The sequence below is a fragment of the Ixodes scapularis genome, unplaced genomic scaffold (assembly GCF_016920785.2).
Source record: "Ixodes scapularis isolate PalLabHiFi unplaced genomic scaffold, ASM1692078v2 PGA_scaffold28__5_contigs__length_5199819, whole genome shotgun sequence".
In the NCBI taxonomy this organism is placed as follows: domain Eukaryota; kingdom Metazoa; phylum Arthropoda; class Arachnida; order Ixodida; family Ixodidae; genus Ixodes; species Ixodes scapularis.
The window spans coordinates 3,416,258-3,442,159 of record NW_024609855.1 but is presented as its reverse complement, the minus strand read 5'-3'; the positions used below and the strand labels follow the sequence as shown (position 1 = coordinate 3,442,159).

Genomic DNA, 25,902 nt, shown 5'->3' with positions numbered 1-25,902 from the left:
TGACTGCCAATAGATGAGCGGTCCCGTGAAGCCCTTTTTTTATATTCCTGCTTGGCGGTGGCGAGGGGGCATGCCGGTGTCGATGACTATCAATCGCTTGAGCCTTGGCGATGCTCCCGTTCCTGGCTGGAACCGACGCAGCGTTTTGCAGCGAGACACTGTAATGGCGTGAACACAAGTTAGCACGGAGAAGTGGGTGCCACTGCCGCTGCTGACTGCCAACAATAAGGCCGATAGTGTCTGAATGGGCTAGTGTGGCCGTCTTCTCGGGGGTCGCGTTGTGGTTGATGACTTTAGTTGGCACCAAATAAGATAGATGTCGCGACATATTTGTTTTATTTGTCAGTGCCCATTGTGTCTCTCGTTGACGGCAAATACTGCGTCTTCAGTTGTATTGCTTCATTCTTTACGAATAATTAAACATGTAGCGATATGACTTTTTCGACTAGCTTTTACTTTTTAGGGGCGAAGCTCCTTAGGGTCTAGCCTTGTGCGTCCGGCGTCTGTGCTCACATCGATTGCCAGCCCATCCGTCTTTTTAAAAAAAATAGAAAAATATTTGCGCTGTCGACAGGACTCGAACCTGTGCGGGGAGACCCCAATCGATTTATAGTCCATCGCCTTATCCACTCGGCCACGACTGCGGGACAAGTAGGGGTCTCTGAGATGTGGTAGTAACTCAGGAGCTGGGGATGTCATGGATGAAACGTTGCATGAAACGAGCAATAAAGAAAATCAGCACCATTAGCACTACCTATGAACAAAATCAGTATCATCAGCACCACCAGAGCTTCGCCCCAATCAACATCATTCACCACGTGGAGATGCGGTCATTTTTTGCTACACTCCGTGTCAACATTTTTTAGCAAAGGGCGAAGGCTGTACCCTCGTGAGACAATCAGAGAGACGGAACAAAGCACGTGATACTTCTTCGAGGCAAGAATGCACTCTGACGGTGGGTTATTTGCAATGTTCTGACATTCTGATGGTCCATTTGTTTCTCATATTTCCTGGTATCTGCTTTCTTCCCCATTTCGCTGTAAAAAAGATTAAAAATAAAATTTTAAAATCAACCTCACTCATCGTTTTCGTAGCCGCCCGGTAGAATCAGAGACGTAACTAATTTAGTTAAAGTGTTGAAAATTAAAAAGACACAATAAATGTTTCACTGAACTCTTGAAAAGCCGATGATTAAGATATAAGAATGTTATAGCAAAAAGGCGCCATAAATTGATAGCATTTTTTTTAAATACGTGCAAATGCAGCTGAATGAACTACTGATCAAACGAATAAGAAATCATAAAGCGTAGAAAAGCAAATCAATAAATGAGAAATTCGGATAGGCAAGGGCGGCGAACCAACTGGTGCCGGCCGTGAAGGGTGAAAACAATCCCAAAACCGCAATATTTGCAGTCACCGACAGATACTATCTTAAACACGTCTTAAGTTTACTTTCCCGCAGAATACTGTATATGCCTTATTGTTCGCGATTAGGTCAAAGCTGGAGTTTTGGAATAATTTCTGGGTTATAATTTTCGCGACGCGGTAAAATCTCAATATACAGAGTGATTCAAGGAGAAGCCAGGCTCATTAAATAGACCGCAAATTTCGGTTTCTTAACCTATCGCGCTACTACTTTTTGCAGCGTTGCCCACAGATTGTGCATATTCTTTTTGTAAAATTTGCGGGACGGGACGATTGAAAATAACACAAACGACAGGGACAAGGTGTCAGGGACGCCTTCTCCATGACGTTTGTGCTATTTTCTATCGTTCCTGTCTGTTTGCGCTTTTAAACCTTATACCTATAAAGATCATGTTCCACTACACATTGCCTTACTACTAGGTGACGAAGCGCTCATTTGCACAACTGTGTTTTAAGTCCCTCAGAGATATCAGCCTTCTACACCACCTGTAATGTTTCTTTTTACTCTAAACAGATTGAGATATTTTTTTACACGTATATACATGCCTCTCAATGGTTTTATGGCATATTTCGCTACTATAGCTCTCTTTTTTTTCTTAACCCCGTATTGCAACAATCTAACCTCGGAGCAACATTATCTTAGATGCGGATGTCTCATGAACACTATATGTGATCTGGTGGTTTCGATTTCCCCCTGATGGCCTGGGAAAGTGTATCATCCGAAGGGTCTCGCGCACCTGCAGATTTTCTTGATATGTGCCTCACGCTTAACCTGACGCAGGTTATAAACGAGCCCACACGCTCGTCTAATATTCTCGACCTCATATTAACAACATCTTCTGACCTCGTAAAGTCTATCCAACTCTCGGAAGGTTCAAATGAGCACAAAATGCTGCACGTTATTCTTTCGTGACCTGTTTTTGTGAAGAGTCCTATTTTCAAAACTATTCACGACAAGAACAACGCCAACTATGAATAAATAAACAACCAATTATCAATTTATTATGACAGCTTCCAATCCGAGTTTTCGCAAAGAACTATCAAAGAAAATTGAAATCTTTTCAAAAGTAAAGTTCTTAACCTGGTGCAAAAATATGTGCCCACTGTACGAATTCGTACCGGCTCACTTAGCCCATGGTGTAAGAAAACATTATGGTCATTGTGTAAAAAACAAAAACAAAACTGACTCTTCACCAAAGATAAGCGAACTAACCTATCATGTGCTTGAGACTTACTATGCTCCTATCAGAAACTAAACTGAAAGCCTTAGAGCATCGAAAACAATTTTTTTTTCTCATGTTTTACCGACAATTTTGCGCAATAATCCGACAAAAGTTTTGAAGCTTATGTCACCAAAAAGCAGTTCCCGGACCATAAATTTCACCGACCTCAACGACGAACCAGTCAGAAAGAGTGACTGCCCCAAAGTGTTAAAATGCTACTTTTCTTCAGTATCTACAAATGAACACCCGTTGAATATTCCAACACTACCTGAAGAGTGTTATACTTTTATGTCACCGGTCGCTGTTAGCACAACGGGAGTAACTGATCTCATTGGAAAAATTAAACATTCGTTCTCAGCAGGCCCCGACAATATCAATGCAAAATTTATTAAAAATGCTGCTGCTTTATCCAGCGACTTTCTTAATGTTATCTTCAAGAAGTCACTTTCCAAAAGCTGCCTACTCCTTGATTGGAAGATCGGTAAGATGGCCCCAATCTTCAAACAGGGAATTCGACCTTTAGCCTCTAACTATCGTCCTCTCTTTTTAACCCGCATACCGTCTAAACGTCTAGAGCACATCTCGTATTCACACATCATGACTCACTTGTCCTCAAACTATTTTCTGTTCAGACATCAGCGTGGCTTCCGCAGTGGTTTTTCTTGCGAGACTCAGCCGTGCAAATTTGTTCACGAAGTGCACATAAACCTTGAAAGTCGTGTACAAACCGACGCCATTTTTCTGGACTTTTCTAAAGTGTTTTATCGTGTTCCTCATCAACGTCTTCTCTCGAAGCTATCATCACTGCAATTAGACCCATTACTACTCTCCTGGATGAATCATTTTCTCGCATCTCGCGTTCCATACATAATCACTAACGATCACGAATCAAGACTAGCAAGCGTTACGTGAGGGGTTCCACAAGGTTCCGTTCTGCTTTTTGTAATCTTCAGTAACGATCTTCCATGTACCATCTCCTCAAAAATTCGGCTTTTTGCAGATGATTGTGTTACGTATAACAATGTTTCACCAGTAACAGACAACTTCCAACTTTAAAACGATCTAGAGAAACTTGGCCCTTGGTGCAGAAAATGGTTGATGTCGCTAAATAAATCCAAGTGTAAAATAATGCAATTCAAGAGAAAGCAGTCCCAGTTAGCATATAAGTATGCCATAGACAGCGAAGTTATCGAACCCGTTTTCATGTAAAATAGTTTGTTGTTGGGCGAGTTGGTAAACGTTTGGATACATGGTTTTGCGCAAAAAAAGACGTACACAAGACACGGACACAACTTAAAGACTAATGACGGGGCACATTTGCCTGCAACCTGCAGAAACTTAAGTGTGAGCCACGTTTTTCTGACACTGCAAGTTTGGGTGGAAGTCAGGGACAAAAAGCACGTGAGCTGTTGGAAGCCTTCTTTATCAAAAAGAAAGGCGACCTACGTGTGAGCGATACCTCGATAAGTTAGTATAATGCTGAAAAACGCTTCCTTGATAAGTTTCTGTGACGAACGTGTGATAGTGACACGACGCATGCGTAGACGCATTGAATTTGACAATATATCTGGATGTTTTCTAAAAATTTCCTCAATACAGTTGTAAGTTGCGCTCGTGTTTGTTTCTCTCTCTCTTGTGTCCGTCTTTTTTTTGCGTAAAACCATGTATCCAACCGTTTTCATGTACAGTCGGGGACAAAAGTCTCCAGGACTCGCGGGCTGCGGCTGAAACGCATTGCTCTGACATCAGCCGGTGGGTCGCCTGGTTTCGAGATCACAGAAAAGCGCATGCGCGTTCTACTGTGCCTGCCAACATGTGCGCTTTCCCGATCTTGTGCGGCGCGGCGCCTAACTCGGAATCGGGCGCGTGGTACCGCCTCTGAGATAGCGCTTACTGACATGGAACCTATAAAGCAAGAAGTCACGGCAGCTCAACTGAGCGATAAACTCAACTGTTTCTAAAGGAAGGTGCGCTGACACGGCGAAATGCGGCGGAATGCCTCAGGCGGTATCTCGCCGAAATGTGTAGCAGAAGCTCGTCAGCCGCCAGCGCTATCTCCGGGGCGGTACCACGCGCCCGAGTCCGAGTTAGGTGTTGTGCCGCAGAAGAACGGGAAAACACACATGCGTGTAGGCAGAGTAGGACGCGCATGCGCCTTTGTGTGATCTCGAAACCAGACGACACGCCGGCAGATGGCAGAGCAATGCGTTTCAGCCGCACCTCGCACGTCCTGGGGACTCTTGTCCCCGACTGTACACATATCTTGGCATCAGATTAACTACTAATCTTTCTTGGACAACCCACATTGAAACCATTTCTGCGGAAGCATCGAAGACTCTTGGATTCACCAGAGGGAACTTACGAGAGGCCCCTCCAAACGTTCGACAAATGGCCTATAAAACGTACAATTAGACATAAACTAGAGTATGCAGCATCCATTTGGAACCCCCATCAATCATACCTCATCGATACCTTAGATGCAGTGCAAAATCGGGCGACGCGTTTCACCTTATCATCAAATGATCGTTTCACCAGTGTTTCTACGTTAAAAAAATAAACTCGGTCTAACCCCTTTGCACTGCCGAAGGAAGCTCTCCCGACTCTGCCTCCTTCACAAAATGTATAATCAGTGCTGAGACATCAAGGACTCATTGCTGCCCCCCCCCCCCCCCTCCCCAGAAAGAATATCATTTCGCCTGAATAACTCCTGTGCTATCAAACAAATTTTCGTTAAGACCAATGCTTTTAATGAAATTTTTCTTCCTCTCGCTATTTCCGAATAGAACCAGTTGCCACCATCTATAGTTACCATTAACGACTCTACTGCGTTCCTTAGTGCCCTTCAAATCCATCTTATGTGAGTGTGCTATATTACTGTTTTATATTTTATATAGCTTTTACTGCACTTGGTTTTCTTCGTATTGTTCTCCATTAGTGCGTTTTTCTGTTTCATGTTAAAAAACTGCCCGCCTTATGTAATGCTCTAACGGGGTCTTTAAGGTGAAATATATGAAATGAAATGAAAATCAATCAAACAACTTGACATGCAAAGTGGTTCAACGCGTAAAATTTAGCAGGTTCACCCGGCGCACGCATACACACTGTCAGTAGCACGTTTGACGTAAACAACGAAAGCGCATCCAACATCCTCCACTGTTAAAAACTCCTGAACACAGTCACAGTGTCGTTTTTTGGCGAATTCGCGTGGTCGCCTCTCTCCTCTGACCTCGATTCAGCAGAGCGCCCCCTCCTCTCCGCCAGAGCTACTCGGGATCCTTTTTAGCCGATCACAACTGCTGGCTTCAGAGCGCTCCGAGATTCTCAGACCAGTCACGGAATTCATATTTCTTGACATTGGTAATGCGTTAAAAACAACACGATCTTACAGCGTACGGTGGACGACTGAGCAAATTTTACGCTCGCAACGTGATAAAATAAGTGTTGGGACGTAAATTGGTTTACGCATCAACATGTAAAAAAAAAGAAAAAGAAGAAGAAAACGGCAGTATGCGAATTGATTTTCGCAGAACGGAACGAAAGCCAACGCTTGGAAAGAGTTGTCAGCTCATCGCGGTTTCGTCCGTGAACGCGCAGCGATAGCGGTCATGCGTGCGACAGAACAGGCAAATATAAAATGGTTAATAAACCGCATTTTCGTCACGGCGAAATATCGTGCAAGCATCGCCATGTGGCCAAAATCACAGTGCATTATATCCGGCTCTCCCTTTATTTTAGAACACAAACCTTTGAAGGCACTTTTACCAAACCTGAAAATGTCTTGAAGCGATCACAAAACCCGGTAAAACAGCGGCGAGCCCTGCGAGCTGTTTCTTCGTCGGTTAGGCTTAGCGGATTCACCGCCGTGAGATGAACGATCTCGTGAGAGCACTGGGAATACTTCACACGTAGACTTTTTCTGTTACGGTCGCAAAGGAATGTCGTCCCGTCCGTCGTAATCCTCGCACCGTCGAATTCACAAGCACTTCGTAGAACCACATATCAACCGCCGTCATGCCGTGCCGAGCACACCACCACCGAACCACAGACCACTGCCGGCCATCGTCAACAAAACCACGTGATCCCCGTCCAAGTACCACGTGACGCCTGCGCCACTCCGAACTCCGACGGCTACACACGGAGTGCCGAAGAGCGCTCTGAGAGGGAGAGGCGTCCTCGAAATGAACCACCCGATCAGGCCGCAGCACTCTCTTTCAACCACCCGATCTCGGCGGCTCTGGAAAGAGCGCTCGAGAGCGCGCAGAAAGAACCACGCGAATTCGCCATTTGATGCCGTCGAGGCGGCGTCCTCGGAGTCGTTTTCGCTCGAAGTAACTTGTTTTTTCTTTGCGCGCGGCTCCCAACCCCGTAACCAAACTAAGCTGTGCAAAAAAAAAAAATTTTTTTCTCTCTTAGTTTTTTGGGTTTTTTTTTTTTTTTTGCCGCCTTTCGCGAGCTGTTTTGTTTGCGTAGGCATTGCCTTTCCCAAGCTGTTTTGTTTGCTTAGGCGAGGGCTCTCCGCTTATCTTTCTTATCTCCGTGCGCTCGACGCACGGACTGCGCTGTGCAAAAAGAAAAAAAAGCTAATCTTTTCCTTCTTTTTTCTCAGTTCCAAGGGTTGTTTTTTTTGTTTTTTTTTTGTCGCCTTTCGCAAGCTGTTGTGTTTGTTTAGAGGAATTCTCTTCTCCTCTTTCTTACCTCCTTGCGCGCCCCCCCCCCCCCCCCCCCCCCGTAACCAAACTGAGCTGTGCAAAAAAAAGAAGAAAAAAAAGCTCCTCTTCGTTTTTGTTTTCTCTTAAAGGCCGGCCCGCAAGCAGAGAGAAGGAACCCGACCCTCACTTTCCTTCTCGCCACTGTGAAAGGAGGAAATCGCCTCTCGTTTCCTCCTCGCCATTTTCCGATTTTTTTTTTTTTTTTTTTTGCCAGCTGCTTTTTTTTTTTTTTTTTTTACAAGTTTGGGGTGGGGGAAATGAAAGCTTCGAGGATTTGAAAAGGTTATCCAGAGGGCCAGCCGGCACACCTGCGACAAGGAGCTGAACCAACCGAGTAGCTGTTTTGAGCGAGCTTGGCACTTGCTCTTCCCAACGAGTTGCATTGGCTCTTTTTTAACTTTGGTTTGGAAGACGATTCTTGGCTGTTGTGAGAGCACAAATACCTCGTTCTGCTCAAAGAAGTAGTCATTAAAGTATCAATTTTAATATAAATATCTGATTTGGCATCTTTCGTTGTCGTATTCATGGCGACAAGGGGAAGTACGAGCGGCGTTTTCTGTATATCAGGGATGGCGCTCCATAGACCAGTGGTTCTGAATCATCATGGTTCGTAAACCGGCAGTGGTGACTGAGGATTCCATCCGTAGTGGGTCTACCACTTTACGGTGTAGAGCGTTTTGGATGTAGGGTATTTCGGTGCAGACTTTTTGGTGCACACACATTTCAGTATACACTCCGTGCGGGAACTATAGGGGGCGCTTTGAAAAACGCGCGCAGCGCCGCTAGCGGAGGAGCTGGCGTTCGACCGTGAGTCGCGTTCAGCAGCCTGCGGCGCCTTTTCGCATGCCAAGCTGTGGCGGCGGAAGCGCGCACGGACGAAACTTTTGCTTTTTGAGCCGATACGTTGAGGGTGACGTTGCATGAATGCTGGGGCAGACCTAAGAAGGGCAGTTAGCTCTTCTCCTCTTCTTATATATTGAGTTTTAGTCGTTATTCGGGGGAATTTCTCTAGTTGCAGCCACAAAAGGAGTTGGAGCAATTTTCCGAAAAGCAAGACGGCCGCCACCATAATTGCTTTGAGTGGGAAATTTATTTCGCTCGTCGCTGTAAACGTAGGACCGCTGGAACGATGATATTGGAGGCGAGTGAGATGTCCACTAAGTTTCTGCACGAAGTGTGCCAAGTTTAATTAAGACAGCAGGTGTGAAAGTTGTTTCTAACGAATGAAGAAATAAAGCTGTACGGTATATCCAATATTGAACCCAAAATGTTGTGTTATAGCGGGCTGTGCAAAGTGCAGATTTGGGCACACAGGTGCTTGGACTTGACAGTAACATGACACAACACTTATTATACAAAAAAAAAAGGTGGCACAGGGAAACCAGGTGAAAATTTGGTTTGGGCGGCGTAACTCAATGGGAACCGGTTTTGACCATGAAAAGGCTGTCAAGAGAATACCACTGGTCGGGGGAGGTGGAGTCTTTAGAGGTAGGAAGGGACTAGTGGACTGTACTTCCAATCGAAACAACTTTACGAAAGGTGGTTCCAAAGCCGAGAAAACGAAGTTTTCGGCCAACACACGGTTTGGCCGCCAAGGGCTTTTGCGGTCAGCTGTTGTGTAATAACCTGTTGTGCGAGGTGCTGATTTTCGGCCCACAGGTACTTTGACATGACCGTCACTTGGCACAACACTTATTATAACAAAAATATTTGGCATAGCGAAACCAGGTGGAAATTTAGTTGGGGCGGCGTAACTAAATGGGAACTGGCTTTGATCTGCAAAGGCTGTCAGAAAATACCACTCATCGTGGGAGGTGCACACTTTACAGGTAGGAAGGGACCAGTGGGCGGTACTTCCAGTTCGAACCACTTTGCGATAGGTGGCTCTAAAGCCGAGAAACAAAAGTGTTGTCTACAGAACTCGGGGTGCCAGTGTTTCCACATCCAAAAGGAGGCTTATCAAGAAAGAAAGCACACCACATAAACTTCCATACTCAAACGCCGACTCTCCAGTGATTCCGAGTTTCATGGTTGTTTTCTTTAGATTTATATTTGTCACTTTTTTTACCGTTCAAATCTTTCTTCATGAAGTACAGATTGCGTGCCATATTTGTCCGGAAATATCATCGACACGTACGATGGGGACGAAACTTCTTTGGAGGGCATTCCTCCAACGAAATCGGCACTGCATACCCGCGAGTGTGGGATGGCATTTCAGTTCGTCCCATCGGCGCTGACACATGTAGGCGTTACTGGTACGAAAACAAATGCAGAGCGCAAAGCGGCAGTGTAGAATATGTCAGCCGTGCCGACACAGTGGCAGACATGATCGGGACACCAAATTTCTCGCGTCGTACGGCACGGCTCCATCGTTGTCGCTGTCCCACAAAACATCGGCGAGGGGAAAAACTGTGAAACTTTGTCTCCACGAGATACGGCGCATAACTATTGAAGCACTTAATGACGCAGCACAGGCAGCACTTCATGCTGTGAACCCAGCGCAACAGCACCACTCCGACTTCAACGCGTACCAACGTACGCCGGCGTGGTTTCGGTTTCGTTTTCTCTGGGGTGCTCACTGCCTATCTTCGGTACCGGCCGCGCGGCGGCGCGCCAGTCGCGTCGCACGGAGTGTATACGGACGTTTTGCTACAAAGACTTTTCGGTGCGCGGATATTTTGGTGCACGGACATTTTGATGCATGGACATTCGACGCTATAGTTTGCTCGCCGGTATCTTTTTTCCAAGGGGACACGCTTCACATCGTGTTTGCGCGTTGAGTTGATAGAGATAGTCTCCTGTATAAGGTTTTGGCTTTATTATTGGTCCTGCCTGTAGGAAACGACCCAAACAGCAAGTCGTTTGAAGTTGTTTGTGTATTCAGAACAATTTTGAATATCTTCAAATGCGCCTCCTCCGCGTAATCGCATAGCTCCGATTGTTAATAATAAAATGTGATGACCTCGCACGACAAAAAAACAACAAAAAAAAAACAATGTAATTATCACTTGTAACTCATTAGGGCAGCGGTTCTCAACCGTCGATAATTCGCGGACCCCTTGTGGATCGGCGGAGATGATGGAGGACCCCGTTCGTGGTGAGGACAGGGGAAATGTATAGGGTTAAATATAATAGTCATTTAATAAATTGATATAACTAAGGGCTAGTGTGAAGTAGACCTCTCTTATTGACGTATACACACGATAAAACTCGACCGAAAACTGAAACATTTCTTCTCGACCTGAAAAAAAGACAACTTTTATTGGCGGGCTTGACTGATGAGGTAGGGCTTCGCGGACCCTTAGAATGACTTCGGTGAGCCCAAAGGGTCCACGGACCCCCATCTGAGAACCACTGCATTAGGGAATAAAGTAGGCATGTGCGGGTACAAAATAAGTGTAATCAAATCAAATATCGATTGGAATCGAGTAAACAAGCCGAATTTGGTGAATGCTAAATCTATTTTATTTGGTATAAAATGTTTGCTCATTCTCGTACGAAAAAAAAAACAAAAAAAAAACAGTGACCACGGATCATACACAGAGTATGTGGTCAACGTCTCCTTCCATGCCGTAATGATGTCGCCGGACGTAAAGAACTGCCCTACAATCGTGCTTATACAGGGCGATTTTTTTTTAAACCACTAGACATTTTTTTAAAAAAGACGTCAGAGTTACGCAATTGCGCTTTGTGCGTTATCTGTAGTCATCAAAGACACCAAATCATTCATTTTTAAAGGGATGTAGTGGACGTGAAGTGGCTCACGGCGTCCTAAAAAGCCTAATGTGGACGCGAATCGTGTTACCGCAATCTGTTCGGCCACCGCACTCCTCGCCCCTTCTACAGTGGCGTTGTCACAGCGATGCGAATGATTTGTCGCTTTGGTTTCATGGCGTTAGGCTGTGCCACGCAAAGATGGAGCCCACATAAAATCAGAACTATATTTTCGCGCCCAAATTAGGAGGACGCGGTATAATAGTGTACGCGCATTACATCTTTTTAAGAATGGACGGTTTGGTGGCTTGCGATTATGGCCAACAACTTTTTAAATACAAGATGCCGTTTTCTTTTCTAATTAAAAGGTTAATTAGCGAATTTTAGGCAATCGGTCGGTTTTAGTCGCGTTCGTTATTGAACTTAATCTTCGCCTGGCCGTATAGCTCACCTACACAAACCGCAATGGCGCTAATTTTCACTGGACAATTTAGTGGCTTTCGATGACGCCCAACAACTTTATAAATCAACTATCCCGTTTTCTTTTATAATCAAAAAAGTTCATTAACAAATGTTAGGTAATCAGTCGGTTTTCGTTGCGTTCTTTCTTGAACCCAATCTTCGCCTGGCCGTATAGCTCACATCCACAAAACGTTAATTTCCACGTTTTTTCTAATATCTAGTAGGTGAAAAAAAAAAAAATAAACGTTGTATATAAAACAGAGGGCAGTTCTTTTCTGATATAAATAAAGCGTGCGGCACGAGCCTTGCATGCATCTCTTTTTTTTTTTTTTCCAGCCTATGAAAACAAATTCCGGGACATTCGAAATTGAGTTTATGATGGGGCGGGCGCTTTATCACGGGGTATTTTGTCATGTTTCATAAGCTTTATTACTAGTCAGAAGGAAGCCACGCGAGCCGTATCACGTTGCAAACAGCTAATCGGGGTTTTCTCGAGCAGCTCTAGAACTTTCCAATTGACATTTTGGTTCTTAATACATTTAAAAAAGTTTGGTACTTAGTCCTAAACATTTAAATTATTAGGCATAATTAAAAATACTGCAACTCTCGCAAGACGTCTGCCCAAAACATAAAGTTGGTTTCATTGGCGTAAAGTGGCTGCGTCTTTCATTTTTATGCTTGGTTTTTAAAGATTCGTGAAAAGCATTCGCGACCTTATCTGTCAAGCTGCGTACGCGGACAGCGCGGCCTCCTCGGCAAGTTGTTCCCTCATCGAAGACGACAATGAATAAAAGGTACGATCAAAATCCTAATGCCAGAAGAACGCGCAAGTTTAAAATAATTCTAAGGGTGTCAGTTGATTTTATTTTTATCTATATTCAAATTTCAACACTCGTCGCGGGCAGCATGAAAGGAAGCACTGCACTCTTGGCGCAAACCAGTGCCCAGTCAACGGTCCTACACTCAAACACGCATCACTACCCGACCTGTTTGAAAAATAAATGATTTCCAGTACGTATGGTAGAAAAAGCAAATTTTCTACTGAGCGTGATATTTTGTGGACCCAAAAGTCCTGTAGCCGAGATCGGTAGGTCATAGCTTCAGGAAGACGAAGAACGACGGATGCATTATTTCCCGCGGAAGTACTGTTTTGAAAAACTTCTTAGTGAGCGCGTTGGTAATTATGTAGGTTTAGAAAGAGATATACGTAAAAACAGGGGACGGGACAACACATTGACTTTGAATTACACTTAGAATTGTATATGCACAAATTGTGGTGCGATACCGAACTTGCTTGATTACTTTTCTTTTAAAGACAACATAACCAGGCATAATCTACAGATATTGCAGAATTCATTTTAATTGGCATACAGCGTGAAATACAAGTATGGACATAAAGAACACAATAGAGCTCTGCATTTCTACTGCATTTCTTTCCGTACTTGTGGACAGTTAGTTCGCATGACTATATTCAAAAACTGCCAAATCGTTTAAGCCTACCACTTTTTATAGTTTTTTTCGTAGATGAATTGTGGCGAATCCCGGCTGGGTTCGGGTAAAGATCTCGCACGTGTTCAAGGACACATTTCGGCATGATTTCCCGCTTGGTGAAGACGTTGAGCTGACCGCTGTTCCGCTTCTTTTCTAAGTGGAGAACGCCAGACGCCTAAATTAGCCAAGCAGCCCCAAAACTTGCGGTAGTACACCTTCCGAACTCCTGGGTTTTTTTGGAGATGGCCTTCGCCCACCCTGACAAAGCCCCAAACAATTATGTAAAGGCTGCAGGGGCATTTCATTTCTTCATCAGCGAACAAATGCGAACAGAAGAGAATGAAAACTTCGTAATACCTGCTGTCTTTTAATAAATGGCATAATATGGCTACTATTGCTAGTTGCACTATTTTACGCGAAGAAAATTGTGATTTTGCGGTTCAATCTCCGTGTTTCCCGTTCTCTTTGCTGATACGCAAGATATTTGTCGGGTGTCAAGTTTTCAGTTACATTTGTTGACAGAAACTAAATGCACGTTTGGCCACGAAGAAATTTTTTTCAAAGGCTGAAGATAGATGAAATATACCATAAACCGTTTCAGTTTTTATGGAAGTTTGTTTTTACTCTTCTTAGTAGCTTCAGCGAGGCGGCCGTCACTCTAGAAAACACCTGTAGTACGAACCTATATATTATGCCCCAGAAATGGTCAGACTGTGTCCCTGTGACTGCAATATCTTTGGCTCGTAATTACTCATGATTATTACTTTATACAAAAAACAAAACAGAAACACAATAGTGATACAACCACTCTTCAGTGCAGACTTGTGCACGTTACTGAAAAATAGTAAGGAATTACAGCTACAATTACTCAAGGCTAAATTGTAATTTTTTACAATTACAATTACCTTGTCATAAAAGTAACTGACCGTTACCCCGAAAAGTAATCCGGTACTTTCGTGGCGTTACTTTTAACAATATTTCTCTCAATTAAGAAACAAAGGGAAGAAGGTTTTTCAAGTTCTTATTGTTGCCAACTGTTCTATTCATTGACCTTGAGTACTTTGAGTAGCAGCTGACTCTCGAAAGTCTCGTCAGACATATTGAGTTATTTCTTACTGAAGATGTCGACTGCTACGCTGATCACCCTTTGAACTGAGGCACTGGATGGGAGTGCCATATTGTGCCTCACGAATATTTAATGCATCGCAATGAGCTTTTTCAGCGAAGCAAAGGAAGTACCATTTAGCTCGAAAATAGAGCAAAGCTTCATCGTTGCAGCCATTGCCTGATATTCTAGTTTTAGTAGACTTGGTAACATTAAGGTGATAGCAAAATAATAAATAAGGCTTGGCTCGATATTGTTTTTTCTTTGGTTCTGAACAGGTTGAGACTCGGTTGAGACGTTGGTGAATAAGATTTTCCAAAATATAAATATAAGCAATCGAGCAAAAAAAAAAACAAAAAAAAAACACCAGGACACTCAGAACAACAATTAATTATAACGTAGGTTAAAACAAGGAAATATAAACGCACGTTTGCTGTGTGTACCTTTCTTGGTGCCGTTCAAAAGCGCACGGACCACGGACCGACTGCAGTTTACTCCGGTGTTCTCCAGACAGACTTCCGCTGATGCCACGGGCAGTGAAGGGTAGAGTACTAATTAAGCCACACCATGGCCCCACTCACGAGTTTCATTCTCCCAACAAGCCCAGAATACCAAGTCTACGTCAGCCGCCATTATGTTTTATTTGTAAAAATACCTGCTTGAGATGAGATGCGTCCTGCTGTAAAAAAACAGGAAGAAGAAAACAGGAAGACTATTACAATTTTCGAAGTGCTCGGAAAAAGCTGACTCACAAAAAGGGTAACTCACATGCAGATAACCTGGCTGGAATTCACAAATAAAGTGGGCCAACCCTAGAAGCTGAACTACTAAAAAAGTAAATAGCTTTTAAAACAGGGTCAAATAAGGTGAAAGAAGCAAAAAAAAAAAATCCTGTTCCCGAAAAGAGGATGATAAGTGTGCAGCAATGAACCAGGATGCTTGTGGCAATAACACCTTCACATATTATCACACCTCTTTTAGTGGATGTTAGGACTTGCGCTCCCTCCCTTCTTTTTTTAGGAATACTTGTTTGGATTTTTTGACAATGTTGTTAGGGCCTAAAAAAAAAAAGATTCAGGAGCTTGGTGTCGCAAAAAAAAGGCTTTGGGGGAACCGAAGAGTGCCAAGCCTCCTTTTGCGTTGGTCAGTTCGCGTGACAGTGTCACCTCGCTCGACTTTACCAAAATAAAAACAACCCTTTCTTTAGAGGGGGGGGGGGGGGGTTGGTCCTGAAAACAAATTGTAACGGATTACAAGGAATCCGTTACGTAAAAAATGTAAGGGAATTACTTTAAAATTACTCTAGAAAATATGTAATTATTCCGTTACTAAATTACCGATAAATGTAAGGGATTACAAGTAATTTCGTTACTTGTAACGGATTACGTACAAGTCTGCTTCAGTGTGCCGTTGTTAGAACGACAAATGTTCAACTCTCTGGGTAGAGCTCAAAGTTCGGATAAAAATACCCATCTTTTTTCCTTCTGCTGTGATGTTCAAGTTCCGTTCACTCGAGATAAATATGCGGTGTTGTAGCGTGTGTGGCCGCATGCGGAAGTATCTTAATGTAAAAGAACTTGTTGTAGGGCTAGCTGGTGTTGACTATCTGAGTGTGTTTTAGAGCTGCAGAAAAAGAGGAAAAAAAAAAAAAGAAGAAAAGTGAGCCAGCCCGAACCCTTCCGAGCTCACATCCAGGCGGCCTAACTAATCCCTGGTGTTTGGGATTGAAGCAGAGAACCTTGAAGGGTTACAGAGATTTTGTCGGGGGGCCGGTAAGCCCGTTAGCACTCGCGCGAGAAGGCCGTAAAAAGCGAGGAGGAAAATGGAGGAGGAAAGGGGAGGAGGAAAAAAAGAAACGAGGGGGAATCTTCTGCCACTCTGAAGAAAATTTTGAGCGCCCGCCTTTAAGGCCCTGTCACACTGAGGCAACAGTTGGACAACTCTATCCGGCAACACGGGGAAGTCGTGTTGCCGGCGACCCTGTCACATCAAGGCAACAACAACAGTCGGGTAACATGTTGCTGCCGCCCGGCAACCGTGTTGCCCAATTTGTTGTCCGACAATCCTGTCATACCGCGCTGACGGCGAGGACAACACGGGGAATACTCCGCCATCTTGATTATTTACCTTCGTTCGTGTGCGGCGCGGAATCGCTGGAAATGTGACTCTACAAAGTGCTAGTGAGTTCGAAGGGCCCGGAATTACCACGGTACGACATCAACCAGTGACTGTGATTAGAAAACTTGACACGGGGAGCATTTTCCGCTCTTTATTTCATCGAAATGTTTTACATTCGCTGACAAAGCAGATAGCCCTAAGCGAGGAAAGTGACATCGCTGTGGTGTGTTCGGCCACCGTATGAGGTGATTCTGTCCCGTTGTTTCATGCAATTCCTATTTCTACTGTAAAATTGCGTTAGCACCGGCAGTACCCCAAAGCGTCTTTTGTAACGTGGTGTTGAGCTGAACTGACAGTGCTTCAAAACTGCGACACCGACACCATCGGCCTTCATAACAATAGGTGAAATAAATATTTTTCAACGCTGTCTACTGGCCTACCGCTGCTACGTGATCGCTTCATTCCCACAAAACGTCCTGGGTATTTTTAAAACAAATCAGGTGTCTGGTAGCGGCTGTTCCCAAGTTCCAAGCATCAACAATCATGATCAAAGTGGTCGTTTTATGCTTCGATTTTTTAATCTTAGGTTTTCTGGATTATTTTTATTACACTTTATTAGTGGGTGAGTAGGCATGCCATTTTATTTCACTTTCCGTAATGTGCGCTGGTCTCTCGGGAGTTCTAATTTCAAAACCAATCTGAAGGTTCACGACCGTAGCTGTGACCATTTCGAAAATCGCTTTCCGTAACTACACAGCAAAAACATTAATCGAAAATATTTTAGCTGCACGCCAGCCCTAATTATTGTTAAATAACGTTTTCCAAGCCTTTGTTTGAGTAAGACTTTATTGATAGGGGACTAACTCTACCATCGAAGCTATCTATGTTGTCGTGTTGCCGGCCCGAAATTCGCTCAGCCAGCGATCAGGGCAACACTCGTTGTCCAACACAAGTTCCTGCTGTTTTTGTTGGCGAAAGTTGTCATACCGAGGCAACATTTTAGTTGTTGTCCATGTTGTCGTGCAGTTGCTGCGGTGTGACAGCTTTATCCAACAACACGGGGAGCGAGCAACAAGTTGCCCGACTGTTGGACAACGTGTTGTATTGCTGTTGCCGTCGTGTTGCCTCAATGTGACAGGACCTTAAGTTCCGTGGGTTTTTCTTTTTGCCGCCTTTCGCAAGCTGTTTCGTTCGCTTAGAGCGCTTCTCTTTCTTACCTCCTTGCACGCGGCGGCGCGCGAAGCCAAGGTCTAGACTGCGCCGTGCAAAAAAAAAAGCTCCTCTCCATGTTTTTTTTTCTTGCTTCGGTTGGATCTCTTCAAATTTTTTTAACACCTTTTGCAAGGCGTTTTGTTCGCCCACGCTGCCCATGCATTCGCGACCTCGCTGCACCAGGATAGAAAAGTGCGTTAATTTCGCGCGGGGGGGGGGGGGGGGGGGTTAAAATTTTGACATCCGAGTTGGGGGTGCGTTTATTACGCGAGTGAAAAAAAAAGTCGAAGTTTTGGGAGCCGACTTGGGGGGTGCGTTCATTACGCGATTGCGTTCATTGTGCGAGAAATACGGTATTCTTTTCTGTTGCAAAACTTTATATTAACACATTTACAACAAGTGGGAAAGATATAGGCCATCCAATCAGCGGCGAGCCATAACTGCTGTCCCAAGCTCGTTGTGTTAGTTCTGTGGCTCGTGCTGCGCCGGTCGTAGATCACGGATGATCCTGCCTCATTCCTATCCGAGAGGCAGAATCATGCGCACGGCATTGTCACAGTGGCGTGTTGTAACAATGCCGGTCGCTGCACGCACGTCAAAACATTTCAGAGATACTGGTTACAGACAGATTTTCGTTAGGTTAAACGGTTGGAGGAGTGGGACAGTCAACATATTTCTTGAGTGAGTATTTTCAAGAAGTGGATGAACTGCCAGATTAGTGACGTTCTAGCGGTGCTTACAACTGTAGTGACATTTCTGCTTGACCTTTGTGTACGCGACTTGAATCAATGGTTGCCACTTCGGCGCCCAAAGGTAACACACATTTGTCTTGCTCGATTATTGAACCAAAACGGGCTGTTCAACGGCGGTAGTAAACTATCATTCAAAATATCTGTAAAGAGTTTGCTTCTATCCCCGCTGTTATAAGATTATCACCTAAGCTCTTGCCACAATTAGCAGCTTACCGTGAGCAAAGTAGTTTGGGAGGATTGGCGGAGCGTCTCACTCCTCCCTTTATTAAGATCAGTGCTGTGACTGTTAGATGAACTCTAAGAATAAAGTATAGTAATGGTGAATCATATAAATTTAGTTCATAACTTCATATTGCATTTCGACCTTCGATTTTTTGTTTTGTGTAAGATGTTACCGCAGGTTGCATTATGGACGTTGCATTATCCCTGTTTCGATACAACAGACAATAGAAAAAAAAAAACGACCGCAGTTGGTTATCATGTCTGATGAACAACCCTCTGCCTATTATATTCACTTGTACAACGTTTAGAGCAATCAGTGCTCGACCGAGATACTCCAAAAAGTATTCGGGAATACAAACACTGAGATACATGTGTTTTAAGGCCAACATACAGATACTGAGATGCATTTGTCTTTTATGCAGCGGGATATTTCTGAGATACTTCTGCAATAACGGCGAAAAAGTATTCCAGAATACAGATGCAGATACTCATCGAAATACCTTTGCTCCCGACCGGTGTTACGTGGAAAGGGTGCAGATCGTGGCGAATCCGAAAGGTAATTTATGGTTGTGCTCCTCTTTTTGTGCCGTTTTATGCACTGCCCGTTACCTCAAATTCTTTATCTATCATTAATTCCGCTAAGAAGGAATGTCACCCTCGTCGAACCACATAGTTACAGAACGGTAAAGACTGCGTACCATGCTTGACAAAAGGCGTCTGCCCGAAATGAACGCTGTTTTGCCGCGAGAGCGCTTCTAAAACTGTCACATTATAAGCTTCTGAGTCACCCATAGTGTAGGGAGATCGGACAACAGGGCCGTAATTTTTCTCCGCTCAACTCCTTTACAGCGTTCGCTCCGCTTAATTGGAAAGATTAGACGGCTTTGTGAGAGGAGCTGATTGTGTTATTTTTACAAATAACCTTCTTTAAACCACAATCTTTTTTATGGTTGGTGACTCAGATGGGTCGTGTTATAGGGCAGGTTTATATTATAAACTCAGGAGCAAGTTGCACCAAAAAGATATTTTTATCCTTTAAAATTATCTTAAAAACGGCCACAAATGTAACGAGATGTCTAAGTCGGGCAAAGTATCGCGATACAAGCGATACATTTTAAATGTATCGACTTGGCAGCAGCAACGGCAGGAGCTAGCACGCTTACAACCCGTCATTTTGCAGACCGTGCTCTCAACCCATCCAAGAACGCATCATCATCCCTGTGTCCCGGTGGCCTGCCAGACTGCGAATCTGTTGTGCTGCCATCTACCCAGCGTTGATCTTCCACGGGACACCGTGCCATTGGTCAAGAGCTGGGGGACGTCAGCCCCTCTTCGCTACAAAAGACGCACGCTTCTCGTCTTCCATCACTTGGCAGCAGCAACGGCAGGAGCTAGCACGCTTACAACCCGTCATTTTGCAGACCGTGCTCTCAACCCATCCAAGAACGCATCATCATCCCTGTGTCCCGGTGGCCTGCCAGACTGCAAATCTGTTGTGCTGCCATCTACCCAGCGTTGATCTTCCAAGGGACACCGTGCCATTGGCCAAGAGCTGGGGGACGTCAGCCCCTCTTCGCTACAAAAGACGCACGCTTCTCGTCTTCCATCACTTCGAGTTCAGCGCTCGTGGCTACCGGTTCGCACGGTTTTCTCGGGACGTGAAATTCTTTCTTTCTAGTCCAGTGGGCGGGGGTGTTTTTCGGAAAGTGGATAGGAAGTTCGTAGGCGTTGGCCACGGTGGGCGTCACCACCCCGTACGGGGGACAGCACCCTGTACAGCGGGTTCCGGCCTCCCAAACGATGTCCCACGCCAGCCAACTTCCGGACGGAGGAGCGACCCCCACGCCAGCAAAGCGACACCTGAGTGAGAGCAGCTCCGGCGAGTTCGCACACACAACATCAATGCTACAAGACGACGAAGGGGCCATGGACGGCAGCGTTCTCGGTAGCAAGGAGGACGGCGACTTCACAACAGTCAACAGAAAGAAAAAGAGGACTCGACACGAAGGATCTCAACGGAGCCAAGGTATCGTGAAACTTCCTAATACGGCACGCACCGTTCTGTTCGCGCCAACCGTTCCCGCCACGAATCTGAGGAAAATCAACCGCCAGCTGCTATCGGACGAACTGGAAGCACTGGCTCCCGGTCAGTTTAGCGAGGTACGAGTAAACACACGGAAAAACATAATAGCCACGGATGCGAGGACGGAGGCGGGGGTGCTAGAGCTCCTCATTCTGACCAAAATATGCGGGGCGCCTGTACGAGCTTTTCTCCCTCGCTCGAAGAACTCAAGAGTAGGGGTAATTTCGGACGTCGACACCGATATCACCGAAGACAGGCTGAGTAAGATAATCGGCAGCGGAGTGAGCGTCGTGCAAGTTAGGCGGCTAGGCAAAACGCAAGCAGTCAAGGTTGTGTTTGAGGGTGACACGCTTCCTGCCCACGTCAAGATTGGATTAGTAAGGCACAGCGTTAGGCCTTTCGTCCAGCGTCCCCTACAGTGCCGACAGTGCTTTCGCATCGGACACGTAGTGGCAACCTGTCCTAACAGCGCCATTTGTCCCAAATGCGCACAGGCTCATGGTGAAGAAAACTGCACTTCAGCACAGAAGTGCGTAAATTGTCAGCGAGCGCACGAAGCAACCTCAACGGAGTGCCCAAAGCTCCAAAAGGAGAAGGAGACCTGCAAGGTCAAGGTGCGAGAGAACATCACGTTCCTGGAAGCGGCCAAGGTAGTCGAGGAACAGCGAAAAATCAAAAGGCGCAACAATCAACATGTAGAGAAACCCGGAGCGGGCACCTCGCAGCCTAAAAGTCAGACCGTCGCGCAAGGCGTGGACCCTGGGGCACAAGGCAGTTCTAATCCGGCAGGGGCAGCAAAGGCCGATAACCTACACAACGGTGGCAGGGACAACCACGCTAGGGGTCTCACCTATCGCGATGTCACTCAGGGCTCCCCCCCAAATCCGGCGGCGGATAGAAAAAAGCCACGTTACCATCCCGAGACACAGGGGATACTGTCAAAGCAAGGCACGTCAATTCCAGAGTCCGCTGAGCGGTCTACCGCGAGCAAATTTATCAGCTTGGTGTTCAACACAGTGCGCCGGCTCCTCGAGCTGTTGCCGCCATCGGAGTTCCGCACAACACTAAACAGTCTTCTCTTCCTGGAGGGCCTCCTTGGGGCTGTCTTCTAGATGGGCAGCACATAGAAGCAAGCAAGGTACGGGATGGCAGCACAAACCCCCAGAAGAAACGCAATCACTCGAACGGCACCGACCGTCCTACAGTGGAATGCCAGAGGCCTCAACGCCAAGCACAGTGAGGTTAGCCTGCATCTGCAAAGCAACCCAAGCCCGGTGCTGGCATTGACGGAAGCGGGACTGCCGGGCAAAAGATCGCTACCTGGATACTTTAGACTAACGACACAGTCAATACCAGGATTTCCACATGGAAGCGTGGTATTATTTATACGGAAGGAAATACCGCATGTACAACTCGATACCAGCCAACTTTGCACGACCTCAGCAGAGTTCGTGGGAGCCAGGATGAGCATCGGGAACCGAACGTTCGCCATTCTTTTGGGATATGTACGACCAAATGGCACAGAACTGCCGAGCGAGGAAATTCTGGCATGGTGTAAGGACCGATCAGAGGAGTTGCTTATATGCGGCGACTTCAACGCACATAATGTGGCTTGGGGAAGTGCTCGAACAGACAAGAGGGGGGACGCCCTTATGACAGTAATAGAGCAGATGGGACTTGCGGTGGCGAATGATGGACGGCCGACGTTCTTCAGGCCTCCGAACTCGTACAGTGTTCTTGACGTGACAGCGCACTCGCCATCCCTGGAGATGAAGTGGGAGCTAGCCCCGGACACACGGGGTAGTGATCACTTCCCCATCCACATCACCATCAAGGGGTGTCAGGGGGCAAGGAAAGTCTTGCGTACGTGCACTAACTGGGACGTTTTTCGAGCAGCGCTGGATTTGAGCCAAGAAGAAATTCCAGCAGCTATAATTCAAGCGTTACAGAAGGTCACACGCACTACTTCCGTCACAGAATGGCTCCCAAAGCCGGACCTCACATTTTTAAACCTCCAAGCGGCACGAACCAGGGCGCAGAGGAGGTACCGCCGGACGGGAGAGCCCGAGGACAAGACCAGTTTCAACAGGGTTTCGGCCAAGCTGCGAAGACACGCAAAGGTGCTGGTGAGGAATCGATGGAAACTCATGTGCAAGAATGCCAACGCACACTCGTCCATGACTAAGCTGTGGACCGTCCTAGGGACAATGACTGGGAAAAGCCGTTCAAGACATACCCTGCAGGTCTTGGCGCTGGCGGCCAACGAAACACCAGAAGCAGCAGCGGAGAGTCTGTGCGCCCTGTACGCCCCGGCAGAGGCGGCGGGAAGACCTGGGGTACCAAACACCGCGTCGGGACCTCTGGATGCCCAGTTTACAGTCCAAGAACTGCAGAGTGCCCTTCGCAGATGTCGGAAGAAGAGCGCAGCCGGACCCGACGGAGTCCCGTACCAGGCACTCACGAACCTCACCGAAGTGGCCCAAGATGCCCTGGTCAAATGGTTCAACGCTATATGGAACTCCGGGGACGTCCCAAACGAGTGGAAAAAAGCAATGGTGGTGCCTTTGCTCAAGGCAGGGAAACCGCCAGGAAAGGCAGAGTCATACCGCCCAGTTTCACTAACCTCGTGCATAAGCAAGTTATTCGAGAGGATGGTGCAAGCTCGGATATGCTGGTACCTGGAAGAACATCACTCTCTCCCGAACTGCATGACCGGTTTTAGGAGAGGGCTGGCAGCCCAAGACAGTATCCTGGACCTAACAAGTGATATTGAGGACAACAAGAACAGGCGGAGGAACACGATTGCGGTGTTCTTGGACGTGGAACGAGCTTACGACACCGTGCCGCTCCCTACAGTCCTTAAGAGAATGACTGAGATCGGTCTGACCGGTAAAATTCAAAAGTTCCTGGCAAATTTTTTAACCGGGCGAAAAATTCAGATCAGGTCCGAAGGTACAGTGTCCTCGCCAAGGGTGCTGCACAGAGGGTTGCCACAGGGAAGCGTGTTGAGCCCGGTGCTCTTTAACATCGTGATGGCTACACTACCGAACGCCATCCCACCAACCGCACTCCCGGTACAAGTGTCTATCTATGCAGACGATGTGTGCCTCTGGGTGGCAGGAATATACACAACACAGATACACCGGAGCATACAAGACGCCACGCAAGCAGTAGACGAGTTTTTGGCTGAATCGGGGTTGTCCCTGTCAAAGAGCAAGACCGTCTGGATGCCGGTACGGGGGAATGGAAGAAGGTTTCAACCGCCAAGCATCGTGTTAGCGGGGGAGAACGTCACAAAGGTCACCAAGCAGAGGTTCCTGGGAATCGTCATCACAAGCAGGTTGAGATGGGCACAAGCCGTAAAAGCGACATCGGAAACATGCAGGCCTGCCATGAACGCTGTTCGCCGTATGACTGGAACCGCGTGGGGATGCACGGAGCGGACCATCACAGCTGCCCACACGGCGCTTGTAACGTCAAGGGTAATGTATAGACTCCCTTACATGGCCCCATCTCGGACGGACCTGGAGAGGATGGAACAACGACATCGGCATGGACTACGAACAGCACTGGGGATTCCCAACGCTGCCAGGAACGACGCGGTCCTTCTGGAGGCGGGGACAGAGTCGCTCGCAAGACAGGCCAAAGGAAGGAGACTTCACCAGCTGGCGCGATTATCTATGACCCACCCGGGCAGATGGTTCCTTCATCGAGTCCAGGCCCGGATGAAATCGCTATGGAGCGAGGCGGTAGAAGAGTTCCACAATGTCACGGACCCACTACCGACGAGGACGGACGAAGCAAGGATGGCTCCATGGGACGTAATCAAGGTGTCCAGTGACGTAAGAATCAAGCACCTGCGTTCCAAGAAAGATAGGCCAGGCATCGCTATCAGAGCAGCAGTTGAAGCACACTTGGAAGAACACCATAGGGGAAAGCTTCGAATATACACGGACGGGTCCGTAAACAAAGCAAGAACCTCCAGCACTGCGGCCTACTGCATACCAGAGAAAGGCTGGGAGTGGGGCGGGAGACTTCAAACACCCACATCTTCCACGGTGGCCGAACTGGTGGCCATCGATAAAGCCCTCCAAGCTGCCACCCTATTGCCACCACAGGGAATGGTGGTGCTCACCGACTCGAGATGCGCCCTTCAGAAGATTGCGAATGCAGAGTGCGGGGACCCAGCAACGACCGCCGTAAGAAAGTCACTAGCATCGTTGGAAGCACGCGGATCCACAGCGTGGCTCCAGTGGATTCCAGGGCATGCGGGGATCGAAGGGAATGAACAGGCAGACAGGCTGGCCGCAGCTGCTCACTTGGAAATCCCGGCTGTCCCGTCACCGGCAAATCCGCAACAGGCTGCACTTGACGTCCGCTGGTACCTTTTAAATGCAAGTAACGAGCCGGCGCTTCCAAAAGGAGCCCTGTCTGGATTGTCACGGGCGGCAGAGACCCTGGTGCGACGCTTGCGCACAAACACGGCCAACACGAAGGCTTTTCTGGTCAAGATGGGAAAACGGCGGATGTCAGAATGCTCGCAATGCGACGAGGAAGAGACTGTGCACCACATTCTCCGCGTCTGCCCGGCATACGAAGCTCAACGAACTGTGCTGTATGAACAAATCGGCATGGATAATCCGGGAGCAACAGTCGATATCCTCTTCCCAGATGGACCTCGAAGGAAGTGCCAGAAAGTGTTCAAGGCGGTGCTGCGCTTCCTGCGGGATATTGGCTTGATCGACCGACTGTAGTTGTATCTAAAACATAACAAAAGAATTTTTTTTTTTTTTTTTTTTTAACAGCTCTTTAAGAGCTCGTCACCTGCCCATGCCAGCTAATTGGGGCTAGGCTAACCTAGGTGACGTAAAACCTAAACGGCGCACCACCACCACCACGTCTTCCATCACTTGGCAGCAGCAACGGCAGGAGCTAGCACGCTTACAACCCGTCATTTTGCAGGTTTGTTCCAATTTCTTACGTTAAATACTTCAAGCGTTGTCACCGTTGCTGCTGCCACAGCTTTTGAAAATTACGCCTGTCTGCTTTCTTTGTTTGTTTTTGAGTGATCCCCTATGACGAAGGAAATCTCCAAAATATTAAATGAACTTAAAGATGAACTTCGCCAGGAATGGAAGGCTTTTAGGGAGACACTGGAACGAGATATTAGAAGTGATATACGTGACTTGCGGAATGATGTTAAAGAGGCGAAGGATAGTATGGATTTTATGAACCGCAAGTTTGAAGACATAAAGAAAAAGCTTGATACAGTACTTAAGGAAAACGCTCAGTTAAAGAAAGAAAACGGAAATCTCTCGCATAAGTGCGATGAACTGGAAACATGCTTGAGGAACTGCCAGGATCGGCTTACGGACGCTGAGCAGTA

General features: G+C 46.6%; 1 protein-coding gene and 1 non-coding gene across 2 annotated transcripts; one reads left to right on the top strand and one right to left on the bottom strand.

Annotated features, from left to right (window-relative positions):
• Positions 1-562: 562 nt before the first annotated feature.
• On the bottom strand, positions 563-644 carry Trnay-aua. Its single transcript has one exon. It is a non-coding gene; the product is annotated as a tRNA-Tyr (tRNA).
• A 19,403-nt stretch (positions 645-20,047) lies between these two features.
• LOC120839767 lies at positions 20,048-25,285 on the top strand. Its single transcript, XM_040210145.1, has 2 exons — positions 20,048-20,459; positions 23,613-25,285. Exons 1-2 carry the CDS (start codon positions 20,234-20,236, stop codon positions 25,268-25,270), a joined length of 1,884 nt encoding a protein of 627 aa, XP_040066079.1. The 5' UTR covers positions 20,048-20,233; the 3' UTR covers positions 25,271-25,285.
• Positions 25,286-25,902: the final 617 nt, after the last annotated feature.

Bases quoted from the DNA above. Each gene is read 5' to 3' on its own strand.
- LOC120839767 (XM_040210145.1), top strand. From the start codon at position 20,234: ATGTCCCACGCCAGCCAACTTCCGGACGGAGGAGCGACCCCCACGCCA. The intron at 20,460-23,612 runs GTATCGTGAAAC...CTATCTATGCAG, and splicing joins AGGATCTCAACGGAGCCAAG to ACGATGTGTGCCTCTGGGTG.